The 19,638-nt window shown below is 38.6% G+C and overlaps 1 protein-coding gene across 1 annotated transcript; it reads right to left on the bottom strand.

Moving 5' to 3' along the window:
• Positions 1-16,367: 16,367 nt before the first annotated feature.
• Positions 16,368-19,354, bottom strand: LOC139810532 (uncharacterized). Its single transcript, XM_071774159.1, has 5 exons — positions 18,920-19,354; positions 18,131-18,278; positions 17,966-18,048; positions 17,320-17,464; positions 16,368-16,883 (listed from the first exon to the last, which is right to left on the bottom strand). The coding sequence occupies exons 1-5, from the start codon at positions 18,986-18,988 to the stop codon at positions 16,684-16,686; spliced, it is 645 nt and encodes a 214-aa protein (XP_071630260.1). The 5' UTR covers positions 18,989-19,354; the 3' UTR covers positions 16,368-16,683.
• Positions 19,355-19,638: the final 284 nt, after the last annotated feature.

Genomic DNA, 19,638 nt, shown 5'->3' with positions numbered 1-19,638 from the left:
ATTTTCTTTTTGACTTAAATTATATTAATACATGTAAATTGAAATTATATCTATCTATATATATATATATATAAAAATCGATATGAAAGAGAAAAAGAGATAAATTTAAGTTGCATTTCAAATACAACTTAAATTTCTCTCTTTTTCACTCTCATATCAATTTTTGTATCAAACTTTTACACATATAAACATAAAACACTAGATAATCTAATGGAAAAGAATTTAAATTTTTACACAGGTAATCTAAATTCTAATCTTTTAACTTTTCGAATAATGTATGTATTATTATTTTGAATTTGATTATCTTAAATTGGAAAAGTCTCATCTAATTCCTATATAAAATAACGGCACTGAATACATGTGACTTAATTGTAATTTCAAGTATAAAGAATTCAAATGTAAAGAATTTCCGGTATAAAGAAAAATCTACATTATAAAGCTTTAAAAAACTATATATCATTTATCATTATAATATATATACTCTTTCAATGTCAATATTTCTAAAGTATATCTTTCATATGTCATAAATTTTGCATTTTTGGAGTAACCAAATTTACAAGACGATACACATGTCGTAGAGTTCGCAATTTAGCTTAAAATGCAATTTGCGTAATACAGAATAAAAAGGTATGCGAACGCGAATAACGTCGCGTTGCTTATGATGTCGTTGAGAAATTTCTCATTACATTGCCTGTCCAGTCCGACCCTGAATGCGTTTATGAAACGTACGCGTGTAGACGTGCGCAGGTCGTTACATACCGGTCGTGTACATATCGTGCACACGAAGTACCACTCGTGCGTGTACACGCACGGGCCGACACGCGTGCGTTTTCCTTGCCGCGCCGCAGCGTGGGTGGAAGATACTCACGGTCGCAGGAAACAGCGCATCATGGTAATAACCGTCATCAAACGACAACCACTTAGAACCAGGTCGAGTTCCACGTGGAAAATTCGTTGTTTTATGTATATCCGAACGCACAGGGGTACGATGCACCGTGAATCGTTGAAGAACAACACGGGAAAGCAGTCGCGCTCTTTGCAAAGTTTATCAACGCTTTAATTTTTATGTTAAAAGATAATTGCAGAGCGATATAATTGTAACATAATTTTTCACTACTAAAATGTTTAATAAATAATTAACAATCAATATTATCGTAAGTTACAAGCAATATAAAATACATTCAGAGAACAATATTTTATTATTATAACTAACTGACCGACAAAGTAAATTGTGAGAAAATGCATTTTCTCACAATTTTAATAATTTTTAAAAATAATTTTTCCTTTTTTTTTAAATTATATTAATAGAATTTTCAGAGTTGTTAAGTTAAATTTATTAAAATGTTTCAACAAGCTGTCAGATATTTTTTTATTATTCAGTAACCTTATTTAAATAATTGATTCTGGAAGTTATTCCCGCTTTTCTCTATATCTTAAGATAATCAAAAAAAGATTTGTAATCAGAGGATAAAGTGCTTTTTTCGTAGATAATAAGTAAGCAGGTAGCAATAAGTTCAAAGTCACGTTAGCTCGGATCCAAAAATATCAGAAAAAAGGTGGTAATTTAATGACACACTTCGATTTGACGTTTATTGCCTTTTTGCGGGGATATCTGTAATTCCAAGCATGGAATGCCGTGTTGATTTTGTACCAGACATGCTCGTTCACGGACGCAGGAAACGGCGCATCATAGTAATAACCGTCATCACACGGCGACCAGTTAGAGCCGAGATGGAAGATTCGCGGAAAATTCACCATAGCTACGGTGAAACAATATTTCAAAATAATCTAACAGAGATATATCCTCAATTGAAATAAGGCAGTTTAAAACAGATATCCGTATAGCTAACAGTTTATTACATAAAATTTTTTGTATTAAAAACATTTTTAATTTTATACATTTCTTATAGAAAAAAAGAAACTATAATATAATCCTATATTAACAACAATATAAATTCTATTTTTTTTAGTTTATTTATGATATGTAATTTTATGTAATTATATTTATATTCAAGTATATAAATATAATTTTATTTAAATCTTATATTCCCGTGTGGCATATTACAAGCAAAGTTTATGATATGTAATAAACTAAATTGTTTTCTATATTAAAATTAAAATTACGATTTGAGGAATAAATGCAAATAATTAAAAAATAATAAATTAAAGCTGCGGTTGCAGTCGAATAATAAAAGTCATCGACAAGTCTCCAAAAGCAAGCAGAACGAGTAAACTGATAAACCCATTGCTGGTTAATGTCACTGGCTGATTACGCGAAACTCACAAGGTGAATTTGATTTAACTGAAGCATCGTTCGCTAACGAGCGGTCGTGATGTTGGCGCGGCATTAAACTGTCCGCAATATCCGCCATTTCAAAACGGGCCGCGAACGATATAGGGAAGAAAAAAATGAGAGCAGGATAGAGACGCAGGATAAAGACTGGTAGAGAGAAAGAGAAAACGCGGGACGGACGGACGGACGGACGGACAGAGAAATTACAGCCGCATGCTGCATTCAGGAAACGGCGCATTCTATTGTGCTTTTGTCATAGTTAAACTGTCAGGCCGATTCTGCGTCAAGCCAATTTATGCTCACGTGTCCCGATTCGTCCGCGATTCTCTGCTGCTACACGTACCGGCGCACGTTATGCTGCCCCGCATAATTCCACGGAATTTTCTGCGGCCGCATACGAGACGTAACAAAAAAGAAACGGCGAACAACGGTGCTCGACATTGCGGAACAATTTGCGTGGGTGCCAAGTGCTCGTTCACACTCACACGAAGATTTTTACGCAGGATCGCACAGATATTCGTTTATCATTTCATTGAATTAGTAATTTACGAAACTAACAAAATGCCGTCTCAATAAAAAAGATTATTTCAATTCTTGCTTACATATTTATAAAAATATATGTACATATAGTATAGTATTTCATTAATAGTATATTTCCATTTAAATATAGACAATTTTTATATTTACTATTTATATAAGATTATTTATTACAACTATAATTTTAGCAAATACTATAACTATATAATAATAATATAGAAATAAAAAATACGCTTGTACATCTCAATCAGCACAAAAATTCAAAATAAACATTTAACAAACGTTAAAAATATTTTAAACATTTCTCTGATATTTTCTTACATATACATTTTTAATTCCGGCATTTCCTACAATTAAAAAAATGATAGAATATTTAACGGAAAGTCCGAGTAATATTTTAAAAATATGGAAAAAGGTCACAATAAACAAAGAAATGGTAATATAAAAAATTGCGATTACGGCAATTTGCATGTCGAGTAAATTAATTAGCGCGTTCCTACTTATATTATTAGTGACGGCGATGATCACATCCAAGCGAGCCCGATTTATTTGGAACCCGCGAAGTTTATTCCAGCTTAACGATCGCCGCTCCCCCGAACGGCTCGCAAATCGCAAGAGGCCGGGACTCGGCAGCGGGCAATTAGCGTAATTAAATAATAATTGAAAGGAGAGAACGGTTGGCCGAGAGCTAGTAATCGAGCCACGCCCTGAGCGTTCGTGATATGCCGACCAATCGGGCAGGACGACAATTTCCTCCCGACTTGTCTTGATCGAAACTTCATAAAGAGTGTGCTCTTCCAACAAGTGCGCTCTAAATCCAATAAGCTTCATTCACGAGCCTCACGATCGCTAACTAGTTTGACTGAACTTTTTTAATTATGCATTACGTAATGATCATAGCTTCATAACTATGTCTATTGATCGTCGCGTTTATTGTAAGTATAAAGAACTATTTTTTGAATTAATAATCGTAATCGATACATTTGATTGATAGATGGTAAATAAATTAACGAATCAATCAAACTTAATCAACTCTGAACTTTAAGTATTCAAATAAATAAAAACAATTTTATTCTTCAGTTAATTTTAAAAGGACTTGCTTGAAATTACAGCTATCAGGAGAGTTTTAATGTTATGTAAAATTACAAATTTTAATTAAATTTTAGTAAAAAAGTGGATTTACATACAAGAAAACATTTGTTGTTCGTAATTTGTTGTTTGTAAATATCTTTCATGATTCAATTCTCTGACAGTTATTAAAACATGCTTCATTATTCGGAATTCAATGAATTGTGGATGATGGAGGAGAGGGGACTCGCTTCTATTATGTATTTTAAATTATTCCCTCAAATAAATTGCAACACCGCGAAAGTATCGGAAGTGCGAAACGATCAGCAGAGACTTTCATTCACGGCACGTAACCACGCAATTAGTCGAGGTGCTAAAATATTCTATGGTTTCAAGGAAAAGTTTATACGCACTTAAATATAGGCAACTCTGCTCGACCAACGCTTTCGATGGACGCGGTGTGCATGAATAAAACATTATTTCAAGGGGTTCAAGAAACAGACGAGCTTTGAAAAACACTACTCTTCAAAGGTAACATAATTCCTTCCGCTCGTTAACAGCTACATAATATCATGATGACGTCATAGGTATCTTGTAGATCTATACGAGCTATATAGAAATTGCATTATCTTGTGAGTTTATATATGTAGAAGTTTTGAGTAAAATTTGATGGTAAAATGTCTCGACGAATGTCTGAACTATTAAACGTCAAACAAAATATTTTAAATTTAAAAAGTGCATTTTTACTTTTCTAGATTTCTTAAACTTAATGTTTCAAAAATGTGTCAAAAATTTCTTAATTTTCGGTATTATATAATTCTATAATTTTTGTAATATCAACGTTGAAATAACGGTCATTTTTTCAATGTGATGTTTAGAAGAGTCTTGTATAGAAAAATTAGAAAACTGTAATCTAGACTAGAACTGTATCTCGGGTATCATATATCATATTGATAAATGAGTGATATCGAAATTAGGTCGGAAGAACAATTATGATATGAGTATAACATCCAATGGTTTTAAATACATAACGAAATAAATGTGTGACAGCTATCGCGAAGGGTGGGCTTCGACATCTAGACACTCGGTTCAGGAAATTACGTTATGCCAGCGGGATACCTGTGATTGTAGTCGATGACGTCAGCAGCATCGGTCGTATAATGGAATATTCCAGTGTGTGGCGTGCATTAACGATACCATCAAAGCCTTCGTCGAGGACGTTTATCTTCGTAGAACGTGGACGTAACGGTCCAAAATTCTTTAAAAATATAAAACATTATTTTATTTTTACGCGGGATAACTTGGCAAAAAGTTATCTTAGGACTATTCAGCATATAGGAAAATAATAAAATGCGAGTTTCTTTGAGGACATTAAAATCAAAGTTCTCGAAATTAGTTTTTTAGATGTCGCAAAAGCATGTTTAATCCAATAGTGTTTCTTTTGAAGAGAAATCCTATGTAATGGTAAAATAATGTGTGCGTCAAAATAATGTGATCAAAGGTGAAAACATCCTCATTGTCAGTTGCTCGATATAGCGGCGACCTAGTTCGTGAGAATATACAAGGATCGTTGTTGTACACTCTCACGGTTAATTGACTTTTATTGGGCGTTGCGTCATCCGAATGTATGGAAATGCGATCGCTGCTTGCTTCCCGGTCTTGAGTTTCTAAGGATTTCACGGGCTCGGAGCCCGGGCTCGTTTCCCGGGAGAAAAATGGAACGATAAAGTGTCTTCACGACCATTTTGGTGGCGCGGGTGGCAGGATGTAGGTATAAAGTATACGCTCTCTTTACTAGTGTCTCAGTGACTGCCAGGGTGCCGAAGTACCCCCGAGCGACGATGACGACGGCAACGACGGGCGATGGGTGGGTGGATGGGTGAGTGAGTGGATGGGTGGCCTCGTGTGTGCGGTCTGTGTGCATGTGGCTCTTCGAGCGGCACCAGGATCTTCCAATGAAATCGCAGCGCATATATACATCGGGTGGTACGACCCGGCGCAGACGCGTTAGACAAGTTGAACCGAGAGCGGGAGGGTGCGTACTTTCCACCCTCTCGACTTGGTGTGGCGGTGCCGTCGCCGTCGCCGCCGCGGCCGGGGTGTGAAAATCAGGAGCGCGAGCTGCGGAGGAGCGAGATGAGGGTGGCGGGGAGTGAGAAACTGAAACACCCTCCGGGGTCCAGTGGACTGGCGAGAGGGAGGAGGGCGAGCGGGAAGAGGGAGGATGAGGACGCGAGGGATGGTTGGCGGCCGCTCGAGTGAGAGGGAGAGATTGCCGCCATTTTACAGTGGCGCGGATCTGCATAACGATCAGAGACTGTCGTGTTTATCAAAGGTTTTCTCCGCCATCTGCATAATTTTCTGCCGCGCCAGGGATGGCGGGAAGGGTGGGCTGGTGGATAGGAGGGAGCGAGAGCGGCGCAACGAGATAGAGAGGTGGCGAGGGGGTGGACACTCTTACTCTCCATTCTCGAGTGCATTTTATGTGCACGACTTATGAAACTTTAACGCCCTTACGAATAAATTACGCGGGTAAGCACCAACCACTGCAGTGCCCCCCGAACGCGTGATTGAGCCATTTGCATTCGAAGCGAAAACAGAGTTAGTAAAAAAAAATATATATATATACTATATTCAGCCTTAAATGCAGGAGCTATCTTTATGTAAAGCTTTGATCTGGTTTTAGCATCTGATAAAACTGAAGGGATATTTTTATTCATCGCGCGTTGTCTGAAGAAAAATACAGAACAATTTTCCTTAATCTCCACAGCTTACATCTTTCACTAAAACACTTTTTGTTGAAAGAAAGAAATATTATAGTATTATTGAGATAAAATATATTATTATGCAAATATAATGCAAGAACAGTCATTTTTACGATACACAGCAAAAAGGAAATTTGATGTCAATGTATTTTCCGACAAAGTGATTAGATAAATCTAACTTAAGCCTTTTTTATTAAATATTGAGAATGTAAAAATCGATCTTTGTCGAAATAAGCCGTCCGTTGAGGACATATGCGTCATGGCATCACGGACGAACTCCCAGAGCAACCGTTGAGGAAGAAAAATATTTAGTGACAGTCCCCACATATACCGAAGGGGTGGGGCACCCGTTATTAGGGCTCTTATTAGCCCAGCATATGGACCAGAAGGGCGACTTGAGATAACGATCGTGCCAATTCGGCCCTTCTAGCGATCGCAGATACAAGCAGCAGTTTATAGTAACAGGTCCTATTTCAAGGGATTACAGATAGTCGTAATCTGCATCGGCCATCTTCCGCTTTTCGATCCGTGGAGAGAGAAATGCAAATGCGCGCTCCTTTCCGACCGCAAGGGACGAAAGAAAAAAAATGAAATAAAACCGCGACGAGAGAGTAACATTACACTTCATCCCCTGTGGTGTATCGTTGCGTATATTCTGTCGATCGCGACGATAAAACATACTTGATATTTCATAACGTCATCGGGCAATACGCAGTGCTTGCCACTTGCGGAAACCGCGCGGTGCGTCATATTTTGGATGAATCACGCAACTTTGTAACCTTTTATAATTTTTACTTTAAAAATTAGGTAGGTAAAGGTTTTCTTTATACAAAAATCTTTTAATGACTTTTATTTTTATTATCCTGTATTTTATTCATCCGTGTTTACGTTTTATAGTGAATAAAAATAATATTTTAAATATAACATTTCTTATATCTATTAAAATTTTTATGATTTTATTTAACATAAAGAAGTCATGCTTTAGTTTATAATTTATTATATATTCTATATATGCTTCTTTTATACCGCGGACAAAAGAGAAGCTGGAATCGAAGCTTGATCAGTCATTGAACGAAAAGGTGTCGGAGCCCTTAATACGCACATAATGGCGTGAACAAATTCAAATTAAACCACTAGGGTGTTTATCGACGAACCCGAACGAACGGAACGGTCGAACGGTTACCGCGTTAGTTCACCTGATTTGGAGGCTTAATGAGCCCGTTGACACTTTGATGCAGGGCGTACCGCGTGTCGCCGGGGAATTGCCAGCTCAATAATTCAGAGCCGGCCGTAATGGAACTTGTCCGCGGGACTCGATCTATCATAGGAAATTGCACGGAGCCCTTTTACCGGCGCTCATAAGAAACATACATATTAGAGGAATAACGGCTAGCTCGCCTCGCTTGCTCGTAACCCGCTCGTCTGTCGTTTCGCCTTCCGAGAATTGATTAGATCCCGGAAATCAAACGGACAACGTGTGGGTGCACTCGCGCGCGCGGACACTTGTATATGTGAGGGTGAGTGCACGTGTGTTCGAAGGACGGCGTTTTGCGGAAAATGTAATATCTGTGAAAAATGCAATGGTATCATTGACGCACGCAGTACAACGTGGTACGCCCTCGCAAATCATAATGCATATAATCTGACCATAATATTTCGTCTAAAGTGAAGTCTATCTGAAATTAAATGAAAAATAAGAAAATTGCATATTTCTGAAAATTCGTTTTTGCAAATTCCTAAATTTCTCGACGCACAGATTATTCTCGAAGAACGCGACTAAAAAAAATCCTTTCGTAGCTTTTTGCTGCGAAGAAATCGAATCGGAATCGATGAAAGCGTCCGAATGTGAAACGACGTGCATGGAACGAAGCTGGAGCGCCTCTCTGTAACGCGCTCCATGCTCCATCTCGACCGGAGCCGAAGTCGACCAGACTTTAGCGACGCACCTCTCCGCCTGTCGACAGCGCGAAATGCCTCGGCATCAAAAGCAAAGCTCAGAGGCAATCATGAGCTTTCGAATGCAAAACAGCAGCTTTCGCCTAGCGGCACTCGGCACTTTTACATTTAAATGTAAACTTGCTGAGTGCGCGCCGCAGAGCCGCCTCGCCGTATCCTCCTTCCCCTTCTGGGGGGGCAGCTTCCGACCCCTTTCCGCTCTCTCCGCTATCGCCCTTTCCTCCACTTTATCTATCTCTTTCTCTCTCCCTCTATCCTGCCGCCCTGCCGAGGACGTAGGCGATATGGCGGAGGCGCCTGGATTTAATATTTTACACCTCAAATGTTCGGCGCGCGCGCGAGAAATGCAAAACAGCCCGACAGCCACCCTTCTATTCCCTTTCCCCCCCGCATTCTCGTTCCCATCCCCGGCATAGCCATCCACAACGACTCCCCTTTTCAGCACGGATTGGATTTAAAACGCGCTAATTTGTCGAGCACGACACGACCCACGCTTACAGGCTCTTACGTGTGGCCCGCGTGGATTCGCGCGCGCCACACGAACGGCGTGCTAGCGCGCGCGTTATGTGTGTATGGGCCACAGTGGGCCGCATCTAAATTTAAAATCTGTTTTGCATAATGCCCGACCCCGTCGCTGCGCCCGTCGTCGACCCCGGGACCGCCTAATTGCGGGCTCGTTCGAGCCTCGTGTCCCTTCGACACCTACGGCGGCAGCCGTTCCCGAAAAACCGGCTTCTTCCGCCTCCGCCCCCCTCGGCTCACTTCCGTCGCTTTGAATCGCCGGGCGAGATAACGCCGGTGTCTTTCTATCTTTCGACGGTATGATCGATACGTGCCCTACCGCGAGGCGAACGTTATAAGTGATCGATGCCTGCTTTACTTAACACCCAGATTCTTACGAGGTTCAGCGCGTTATCGAAAATAAGGCAGAGCTCGATACTCGCGTGCCGTACTTGACAGTACGATTCTATTGATTTTCTCTTGCTACTTTTCATGAGCGATTACTTTGCTTAACATTATTGTGTTATTAATTGCTAATAAAAGATATTAATATCGCTAATATCTTGAACTGTTACTTATAATACAATACCTGATGAAAAACATTCTATTGTGTTTTAAGTACTATTAAGTTATTTTCCTCGTCAATTGGAATAAACAAAATGCTATTAGAAGTGGTCCGATAACAGTCTTTACGCATGAAATTGATTTCTGGTGACGCCAAACATTTCTGGTGACGCTCATTACGATTCAATTCGCACGCACGCGCACTTGAGCGATCGCGTGAAAGCCTGGTAGCGATTTTTACGCTAATTTCCAGCATGGCATCGCGCGTAATGGCAAAATGCGCCATTGAATGGTAATTAAAATTGCCGCTGAATATTCAGAGCTTTAAAGGTGAATTTGCCGTCAGACACGGTACGTCGCCCCATAATTTACATCCATATAAGTGCGTCATTGGCGCGCGATATTGCGCGGCCAATTGCCAACAATTACCAATTACCAATTACGTAGCGCGGTAACGAGGCGGAGCGCGTGCAATTGCTCAAACCGCCGCAAACCGACATACGTGCGAGAACGTCGATGCCTCCTTGCTCTTTCGAGGCCGGAAGTCGATCGAAGGAAACTCATTTCGAACAGTTCTTTCATGGCGGAGGATAACGATTGCGGCAATTTAGTCCGACGTTGCAACGCAATCTAAACTGATACATCGAGTACGTATTATACGCCGATACTTCGCAGATCGAGATACGGTATTTCCTCGTAATTGAACACGAGAAAAGAAGTTGTTTCTCCTTTATGGAATAGCGCAGCGTATCATTTTCAGGTGATTACGACGAGTGGAAGCCAAATATTTGACTTCTATATACCTATTTGGTTTTCTATATACCTATTTACCCGCGATTTTGATGAACAGTAAAATTCGAAATGTTTATTCGTTCTTTGAAGTAATTGACAATTTTTATTACTTTACACGATTTAATTATATTTATGAAATTTAATTTTATTTATCCAGATAGTTGATAATTTTACCGAGCAGTTTCGGTGATTCTTATTAGTCTTTAATATTATTGACAGAGTATGTTGACACTGTATTATCTGAAAATAGTACTGATTACTTTGATGATTCAATTAAACCATCGTTGTTATCAAAATGTTACAAATATTTTCGTTTCAATTGTCATTATTTTAGAATGGAACTCAAGAAAATTCAAGAATAATATTTATTTAAGTTTTCTTTGCTTGTCATTCTATTCTTAGCGAGTTTCATCAGTCATCCTTTCTTATATTTTTATTATGTCTTTTATTAATAAATAAGATTTTGTTTGAACAAATAATAAATTTGTTTTGAATACATAACTATTTGCTCTTTTTTCTAATTGGCGCGGGAAACAATCTTATGTCTTATAATTTAAAAGCTTATAATGTATTAGCTGATATATATTTGCTTCGAAAATAATTTATTCAATATTATCTAAAAATATATATAGCTAAAAGAGAGGTAAACTAGTGACTATTTATTGTGAGTTAAATTATAGCCTGCACAATTATGTACATACATGAGTAAACTTAACATGCGTCAAATAGGTATAGAGATTTTTTGCCTAATATAACAATAATATATAATATGCACATTTCAACAGTATTTTTGCACAGACTCATAAGACTTTCATCCCCATATGGGGGATTCGCACCCGGATGTGATTATTGCGCCCTACTGTCCGAGGAAAAGTTCGTCACGGCGGTCACGACTAAGGTCGTTCCGCGATGTGCTTAATGTACTATTAAACGCAGCCATTGTGTCGGCGGCCGTCCATCGCGCTCACAAATTTTCCTTCCGCCGCACCCCCGTTCATTCTGTAGATCCGTCCTTATACAGCCTTAAAAGGACGAAGACAGAAAAGACGAGCACGTGCCACCCTCATTCCAACGAAAGAGATATACCAAGACCCCTCCCTTCCTCCCGCCCCGTATTCACTAAACCTCCGGTCATCGGTCCGCGTTTTCGAATTTCCATTCACGGGGGAACGGGGAAAAAATCGTATATCTCGCGGGACAGAGGCGGCATTCATATGCTAAGACGTTTGGCCGAAATTCCCGGACGATCCTTGTAGAACGAATTTTTCAACACGGAATTCGCGCAATTTTATTTCATTTTTTGTAAACTAAAATTTTCCCTATTTCTTTTACTTATTAAAGCTTATTTATGGACTTATTTCTTATATTTATCAATATCGAGTGCCGGTTGTAATATATCTTTAGCCAAGCAAATAAAAATTCTGAAAATAGCTGTGTAAAATAATCATATTGCTATATAACTAAAAAATTAATTTGAGTCACATCTAAATTAATTCTAAAATTTTCTGATATATAGTTCTCGTCTTAGATTTCCTTTTATATGAAAAATGTGTTTACAAATACTTATACCTATTGATAAAATGGAAATCGCTGATAAGCGGAAAGCGAGCGGGAAATAAAAGTTATTAAGAAAACAGCCGGGAAGAATATAACTGTAAAATAAAGAATGATGACTCATTCAATGAAATCGAAAAGTGTGTGTATGAACGGAGTATTCTGTTAACTATATAAATATTGACAAATTTGTGATTTCCTAAAAAACTTGACACATTCCACAACGGAAAAACCACCACAGGGAATCCTGATGTATAAGCCGCAACTGCAATAGCTGAAGGTTCAATGTGTTGCAATTTTTATCTTGCCATAAGTTATTGAATCTTGCAAATTTCTCGGAGTCGTTGAGCGAACAATCTCTGAATAGAGGCAAAGCGGAGAACGCTAATGTAGCATTGCAAATGCTGCAATTACCGAGTTGATGATGAATCGACTTTCATGAGCGGGAAAAGATAAACATTGCTGAAGGAAATAAAGATTTGCACACGGAGGTTCGTTCAACGAAATTTGTCCGCTGAACGTATTATCATTAACTGTTTGGTATAATAAGCTTTTTACTGTATTACTATAACAATATTAATTTTCTGGTAATCTCTAGCTAATCTACATATTTAAGCCTAATTATACATGAAATCATTTTCAACAATTTTTCAGTTTGCTTGATTGATAACCATTTGTTCTATATCAAAACCAACAATGAAATTTTTAATTTTATAACGTATTTTATAAAATAACTACTTAAATTTATTTGCATAATTTAGATTTCGTTCTTTCTGTGCGCGATCGCAACAGAGTCGCAGTGCGTACGATCGACAGCCTTCGATTCACATCAAAATTCGCGTTATCGATTCAAGACGCGAATACACGGTTCCCTTTCGTTCGTCTATAAATTAGTAATCTCGGCTCAGCGTTGCGAATATCAATTTAGTGGCGAGCGACGCGCGATAAAACTGAAATAAGGGAGCCGGACGGTCCAGGACGGCGCGGCGCATCGAGAAGAGAGTGCATACCTCTTGCCACCGTTACTGGCAGTTTCCTGCGATAACCCCAGCGTTATACTCGTCGTCCCCGGCGCGGCGAACGGGACGGGGAGGATTCACAATGGTCCACAATGACTGGGCCAACATTACGAATTAGGCTCGGTTACGCGTTTATTGCCGATTCCGGTCCGGGCCAGCGGCGTCGGTGCGTCCTTCCCCGCCGACGACGCGCGACGTCGAGGCGAATCGACGACCGGGCGTCGCGCCGCCCGGCACCGACGCCACTGCCGAGACGAGAAGTATTAGCATTGGTTAGCTTTATGGGGCGTTCAGTTCCGCCGTTCTCTCTCGGTTCTGACTCCGCGGCCCTCACTCATTCGCGAGAGCGAGACGGAGGAAGGGAGAATGAGGCAGAGAGCCGCCACGGTGCACAGATCAATAAAATCTGTCTGTCTAGAAAAGTAATGCCAAATCGACTCTCCGCTCTCTCGGCACGTATAAATGCCACAAAGGAAGCGGAACAACGAGCGATGGTTTAAATTTCGTCGATAAGGCGCCGATTTCAATGTGGAATTTTCTGCCGTCCAATTCCAAAAATGGATTGTCTCATTTGAAAAAAATATTTTATCTAGAAATAGAGAATATATGAAAGGATTAAATGTTTATTCCGAGAAAAATCTCCTTAAACAAAAATATGATTAATTGAAAACAATGCAATAATAGCATTGAGGGTGCCTAAACAATCATCAGAAAATTAATCACTGTCGAATTTAGATAACGAACGAATATTGTGGAACACTATGATCCTTATCTGGTGCGTGTATTTTTGCAGGATTATTGATGCTCTTTTTTCATCTATTTCTCCTTCTCTTTCTCTCTCGTCGTTCTCTCGTTGTGGTGACTGGCGAGAGTCCGAGAGAGGGTGGAAATTGGGGCGCGGTAATTATTAATCAATTTCCGTATTAATTGTTTTCTGGGCGGCGGGCTTAAGTGGTATGTTGTGTTCTGGTTCTTGGCAAGCTCTGCCCCGTAACCAGCTAAAGTGTCATGCGAGAAGATTAATTACGTCGCGGCTACGTTTTATGTGTGTCATACGAGCGGGTACACTCTTCTTCGGCCGCTCGATACGACTCGAAGTAGGCGAGGTCACGTAAAATCTGCTTTGAAGAAAACACCACCAGAAGGACGGTGAAGCCTTGAGGTGTAGAAATATGATTAGTCAGAAAGATTGTGGAATGGTAATTCTCCGGATCAGTATTTATACCACTTATGATTAATAAGCAATATGTAATACAAATATTAATAATCCACTATGTTCTTATAATTGAATTTAATAGGTACATCTTCTAGGAGAGCATGTTCAATCCCATTTACGCATTTAGTGTCGCTAATTATGAATAAGCATTTTGCACAATATCAGAACAAATAATTGGTATTTGTACATAATTATATTGTATAATGCCGTATATTCCTTTGAACGAGAAGATGCTGGCTGATTACGATTTAAAATAGAGATAAAGAGTTGCGATACTTTCAGCAACTATAACCATGAATCTCGTAAGATGAAGATCTCATTAAGCTTCCTTCGGAAGGCAAACGTTTCTTCAAACAGACGTGACTCGTTGGTGGTACTCAACAACCGTCCGGGCTCCCTTCGTTACGCGGGGGATGAATAAAAAAAAGGGGTACATGAAAATAAAAGAGATCCACGGGAATGAGATTTCGCCGGTACTCCCGTTCCCGAGCCACGAAAAAGCCAAGTTAGTTTTATTTTACAATCCATCGGCTGCCGCGACACGCAGGGGTGGGCCCCGGTCCTTCATCGGGAGCGCGAGTCGAGGAGCAAGAGGGAAAGAGAGATCGAAAAGAGAAACGGGAAGGGAGAGAGAGGGAGACAGAGAAAGAGAGACGGAGGAATCCTTCAGGACGGTTGTACGGGCGCGGGCGTCGCGACGGGGGTGGAACGGCTGTCAACTAGTGTTTTAAAAGTTTGCGACAGCCTACAAATTGACTCGCTCAGTTCTTTTTAAAAGCAGCGGCAACCAACCACGTCGCGCAACCCGCTTTCTGTCTGTCCCCGGCGCCAGGACCGTGTCGACGACTGAAAAATCCAGTCCTTCTCACGGGGACAAGGAATTTTACAAAATATCGAACAAATCGTTTAACAAGAACATTTGTTTTTTTTTGTCTTACCTCTTATCGAATACATTACTTGCTTCAGCGTTACTTCCTTTAGCAACAGAAAATTAATTTTATATATATTTGATAAGTTTTATTAGTAAAAAATTTGTTTCTATATAGATTCCTAGAAATAAAATTACAAATTACTACTTATAAGAAGAAGAATTTTCTCAACATTTCATGATTAAATATAATAGTGAATGCTAACAAAATCATTTCTCACTTGTATATAAGTTTCAGTGGAAATTAATCAAAAGATTAAATATTTATCTGTTTCTAGAGATGGAAATAAAAAGAGCAACTTATCAAACAAAATTTTAAATCATGTTACATTTACTTTTAAAATAACAAAATATTGAATAAAATAAAAGATTGCCTCCCTTATATATAATAATTTGTATGCATAATAACATATAGATGTTATATGTGCTATCATTAGAGTATACCCCTTGCAAACATAGATATGTTATACGAAATCGATACGACAAAACATCCCCAATAAATTGTATCGAGAGCTTTTCTCTATCATGTATTGTACACTTGATTACCATTCTCAAGAGTATTGCGAAAAGTTGTGGCCATTCTCGGACAAATCGACCTCTATCCGAAGAGACGGTCGATCCCGTATAGCGAATATGCTTGCGTGCGATTCGAATCCAGGAAGTTTAAAAGTATTTCGACGTAAAACGCGGCCATTTCTCATATTTTCTATGCAAGCACGCTCCGCCGGGGGCGCATTTGATACACTCTATTAGTCGCATCTCCCGACTGATTTATGAAGTTACTCTCCGCATTATTATACATTTTCCCCGTTTCGAAACCGGGATTTACCGTAGCGAAGTTTAGTGGTTTGCGTATATTCCATTAGGCAAGGAAGATCAATGGATATTCCGCCGACTTAACATCTAAATTCTTTGAAATGCCATATAGCTCACGAATAAATGTATTGAGATCAGTAATCTCGGCTGGATAATCAAATATTTTTGGAACAGAAATTTCTGCACGTCTTATTTGAAATTTATATTGTTTCGGACATTTAATTAAACTTAAATTTAATTTTATTTAATGGGTCGTTACTAAAATTTTGTTTTATCAATTTTTCGTGCGCACGCGTTACAACAAACTTCGTACTATACTAATAGGATCAAATATGTTATGCAATAATAAATTGCCAAATTAAATGTGTAAAAATTATATTAATTAAATAACGTAATCTTATAAAATAGAAAAATTTTTATCGCTCACTTTTTAAACGTGTGAAAGATGTTTATAAGTAGATGTTTATTTATATATAACACTATAACGCGTAAGTCTTAAGTTATGATGGCAAATAACGTCCACGAAGTATGAAGAAAGAAACCTCTCAGTCTTCCTCTCACATTGTTCTGTAAATATCCCCCTCAATCCTGCACGTTCTAGCAACGGTTCGCCTTAGGCGGCAAGTCTATCAGGATTGTTTCAGCATTATCCATGATTCTTCATGGAATTCCTGCTATTTAGGTAGGATCGTTGGCGGTCGCGGTGATTCGAACATCGAAAAATTTTGTGAGAGGAAGGACGGTGACTTCGAACCGCTACTAGGTGTCGATACAAATTCCAACACGCTCGATTCGATACTCGCAATTCGGTTCTGCTCGTCATACCATTGGTTTCGAGCTGCTTCCACGACCTTCCAGAAATACACGCTCAAAACTGTAATTATTGTCAAATGTGATTATTGTATATAGAATGTGCCACACACATATTTTTGGTTTTAATTTATTTTTCAATTACATTTATGGAAATTACAATTTATTTTTACGAAAGACTTAGTAACGGATCATTGTACGTTATAACTTTTAAATTGATAACGCTAAATACTCCTTTTATTAAACACTTCCGATACTTTTAGAATAAAGTTACTTTGATATTGATCGTAAAAAACATATCTTTTTAATTTATTTAAAATAATTAAAAATAATTTTCCATCAAACTTTTATCTTAAAATCATTAGATTAACAGTGATTTGTTCGCGTTTAATTGCAATAGAATTCGCAAAGGTAAATCGAGATATATTTGTATTCAGAATTCAGTGATTAGAATGCATTATTTACGTTGAATCGCAAAAGAAGATTAGAAATATACTTACTCAGATAGATGCTGCATATCGTAATGTACCACAAATAAAAAGTAGTCTGCCGGTCGTGTATTATATGGCTGCACAGCGCCACGGTCTGATCTATTACGCTAATCGTTTGCAAATACATCCAAGGCACGGCGCTCATATGTCTCCTCTGTGAACGTACGCGGAAGTTAACGCGGTCGTTAGCGAGTTGAGACAAGGCTGTTACGTGCCTAAAATACATCTCGCGGAATTATAAAGAACGCCTGACGAATTTGTATTCGATCGGCGGTGTCTCTGCCGCGACCTTTAAAAAAAATAATAGAAATCGTGCTTGCGAGCAGAGTGTTGTATATAAGAATTCTTTACATTGCTGCTAGATATTTTGAGAAAAAAGAAATTAGAAGGCTCGCGCAAAATTTCTCGCAATACTTATCGAAACTTAATAATTTACAGGTGTAAATAAATTCGAAATTAATTTAGTAAAAAGATGAAAAATAAAATATATGGCAGAGTTATATGACTAGATCAATTGAAATAGACTAACTATTCTCAATAATTCTCTTTTATTCGATCGGTTCTTTATCCGTTAAATAGCTCTGGTATGCGGTGTGTTAACTTAAGGTCGATTAAGTTATTTAGAAGTAATTACACAATATTTTAAGACGCTCACCGATATCGATCCCAAAGCGAGGTATGCACTGGCCAACAGAAACGAGACGGCGTATATGAGGAAACATATCAAAGCGGCTTGTGCTGAAATGTACCACGTTACGTTATACCATTCGTTTGCGGAAGCAATTTGCGTATCTAACAATAAGTGTGAATCGGGCCTCACCTTTTTTCTGCAATTGCGTATATCTCATTGCTTGCATCCAATTCACTCCTAGCATGGCCCAAGTCTTGACGGATTCAAAAAAATCATCATCCTCGTCTCTTGAGAAGAAGTTGCTCACCAACACGTTTATTAGTAGAACCGAAGTGGACTGAAAAGGAATAAACAAAAAGCTGAATGATTTGGAAGTAAATATAAAAATAAATTAATACAGTTGACAGATTGATATAAATTTTCAAAATTATATGTGTTTTTAAACGGCTTTGTTCAAAAATATTTAAATTACTATTTATAAATTACTCTTATACTATATTTCGCTTTTATTTTTCAATAAAATAGTTGATTTAATATCAATCGAAGTATGTCTCTAAAACAAAAATAATACAAGAAGCAGTATATCTTAAAATAATAATGTTATATTTATACTCCAGACTTAAAATGACGTAGAAAGTAGCCGTGATCAATTGATTTGAGTCGGTATTCAACAACGTCACTCGAGTTATTGACAGTCTCGGCACCGGAAATATTGTGTGCGTGCTCATACCAAAAGAAGATCACAAGGCAGATTTTATATATTATTCCACGTTGGCAACATATATAATATATGTGCCAATCATTATAAACATAAACAGAGTTCATGTTTTTCGTTATCTCGTTTCGACATCTCATTTCTTCGGCACGATTACATTCGATATTATAATGCAATCGCAATATACGCGAATCAGACAGCGCCCGCGTAGTCCGAATGCATGAAAAGAATACAGAGTAGTACGCGTGAAATTTTAAACTTACCATCGTATACGCCCCGATTATCCTCGCCGCGAACGACACACCGATGCAACATAAACTACGACTCTCCATGATCGAAATAAACTTTTCGTCTGATCGCTCTGCCTCACGGACACAAAATGCCCGATTCCACCGGCGCGGCGTCACCTTTCGTGTTACCTTGCCAGGCAACACTCGCACGATACGTTGTAAAAAGTGTAAACACACATGGACGGAGGTAAACACACGTTAAAAGCGACAATCTTCGAAATTAATCTCGCGCACCGTTGGCGCGTTGTATCGCGCTTGCGAGACTCCCGGTAACAATTGCCGAACGTGTTAACGAATAATTAACACCGTTCCGTCCGTCGAATAATGTGACGATTGTCGGACAGGAGTCTTGACTTCAACAGGCGCCTGCACGCCGAACAGAATCGTTCCGTATTGTTCGACTGTCGCGACGACAATGTTGCCTTAGCTGGTCCAAACTCCGAAAAGACGCGCTAATGATACACCGTTGTAATCATGATAATCAAACACGTCAGCGTTTTATCGCGTTATTTCTCAACAGGTCGTTTCAACTTATCATGAGGAAGTAATATTTATTAAAATATATTTGATCCAATATCTAAATGCAGGTCCTGATTGCACGTGTGTTCTATACGCACGTGCACGCACTAATTTTCAGTTGTAACTAAATCTTGACTAATCGTTTTAATTACATTATAAAAATTGTATGAATG

This window comes from Temnothorax longispinosus, chromosome 3 (assembly GCF_030848805.1).
Source record: "Temnothorax longispinosus isolate EJ_2023e chromosome 3, Tlon_JGU_v1, whole genome shotgun sequence".
Taxonomy (NCBI): Eukaryota; Metazoa; Arthropoda; class Insecta; order Hymenoptera; family Formicidae; genus Temnothorax; species Temnothorax longispinosus.
This window is presented reverse-complemented; position numbering and strand designations above follow the sequence as displayed.

Coding starts and splice junctions, on each gene's coding strand:
- LOC139810532 (XM_071774159.1), bottom strand. CDS start 18,988: ATGGAGAGTCGTAGTTTATGTTGCATCGGTGTGTCGTTCGCGGCGAGG. Junction 18,279..18,919: donor TAATCGGGGCGTATACGATG/GTAAGTTTAAAA, acceptor ATTCCTTTTCAG/TCCACTTCGGTTCTACTAAT. Junction 18,049..18,130: donor TACGCAATTGCAGAAAAAAG/GTGAGGCCCGAT, acceptor GGTACATTTCAG/CACAAGCCGCTTTGATATGT.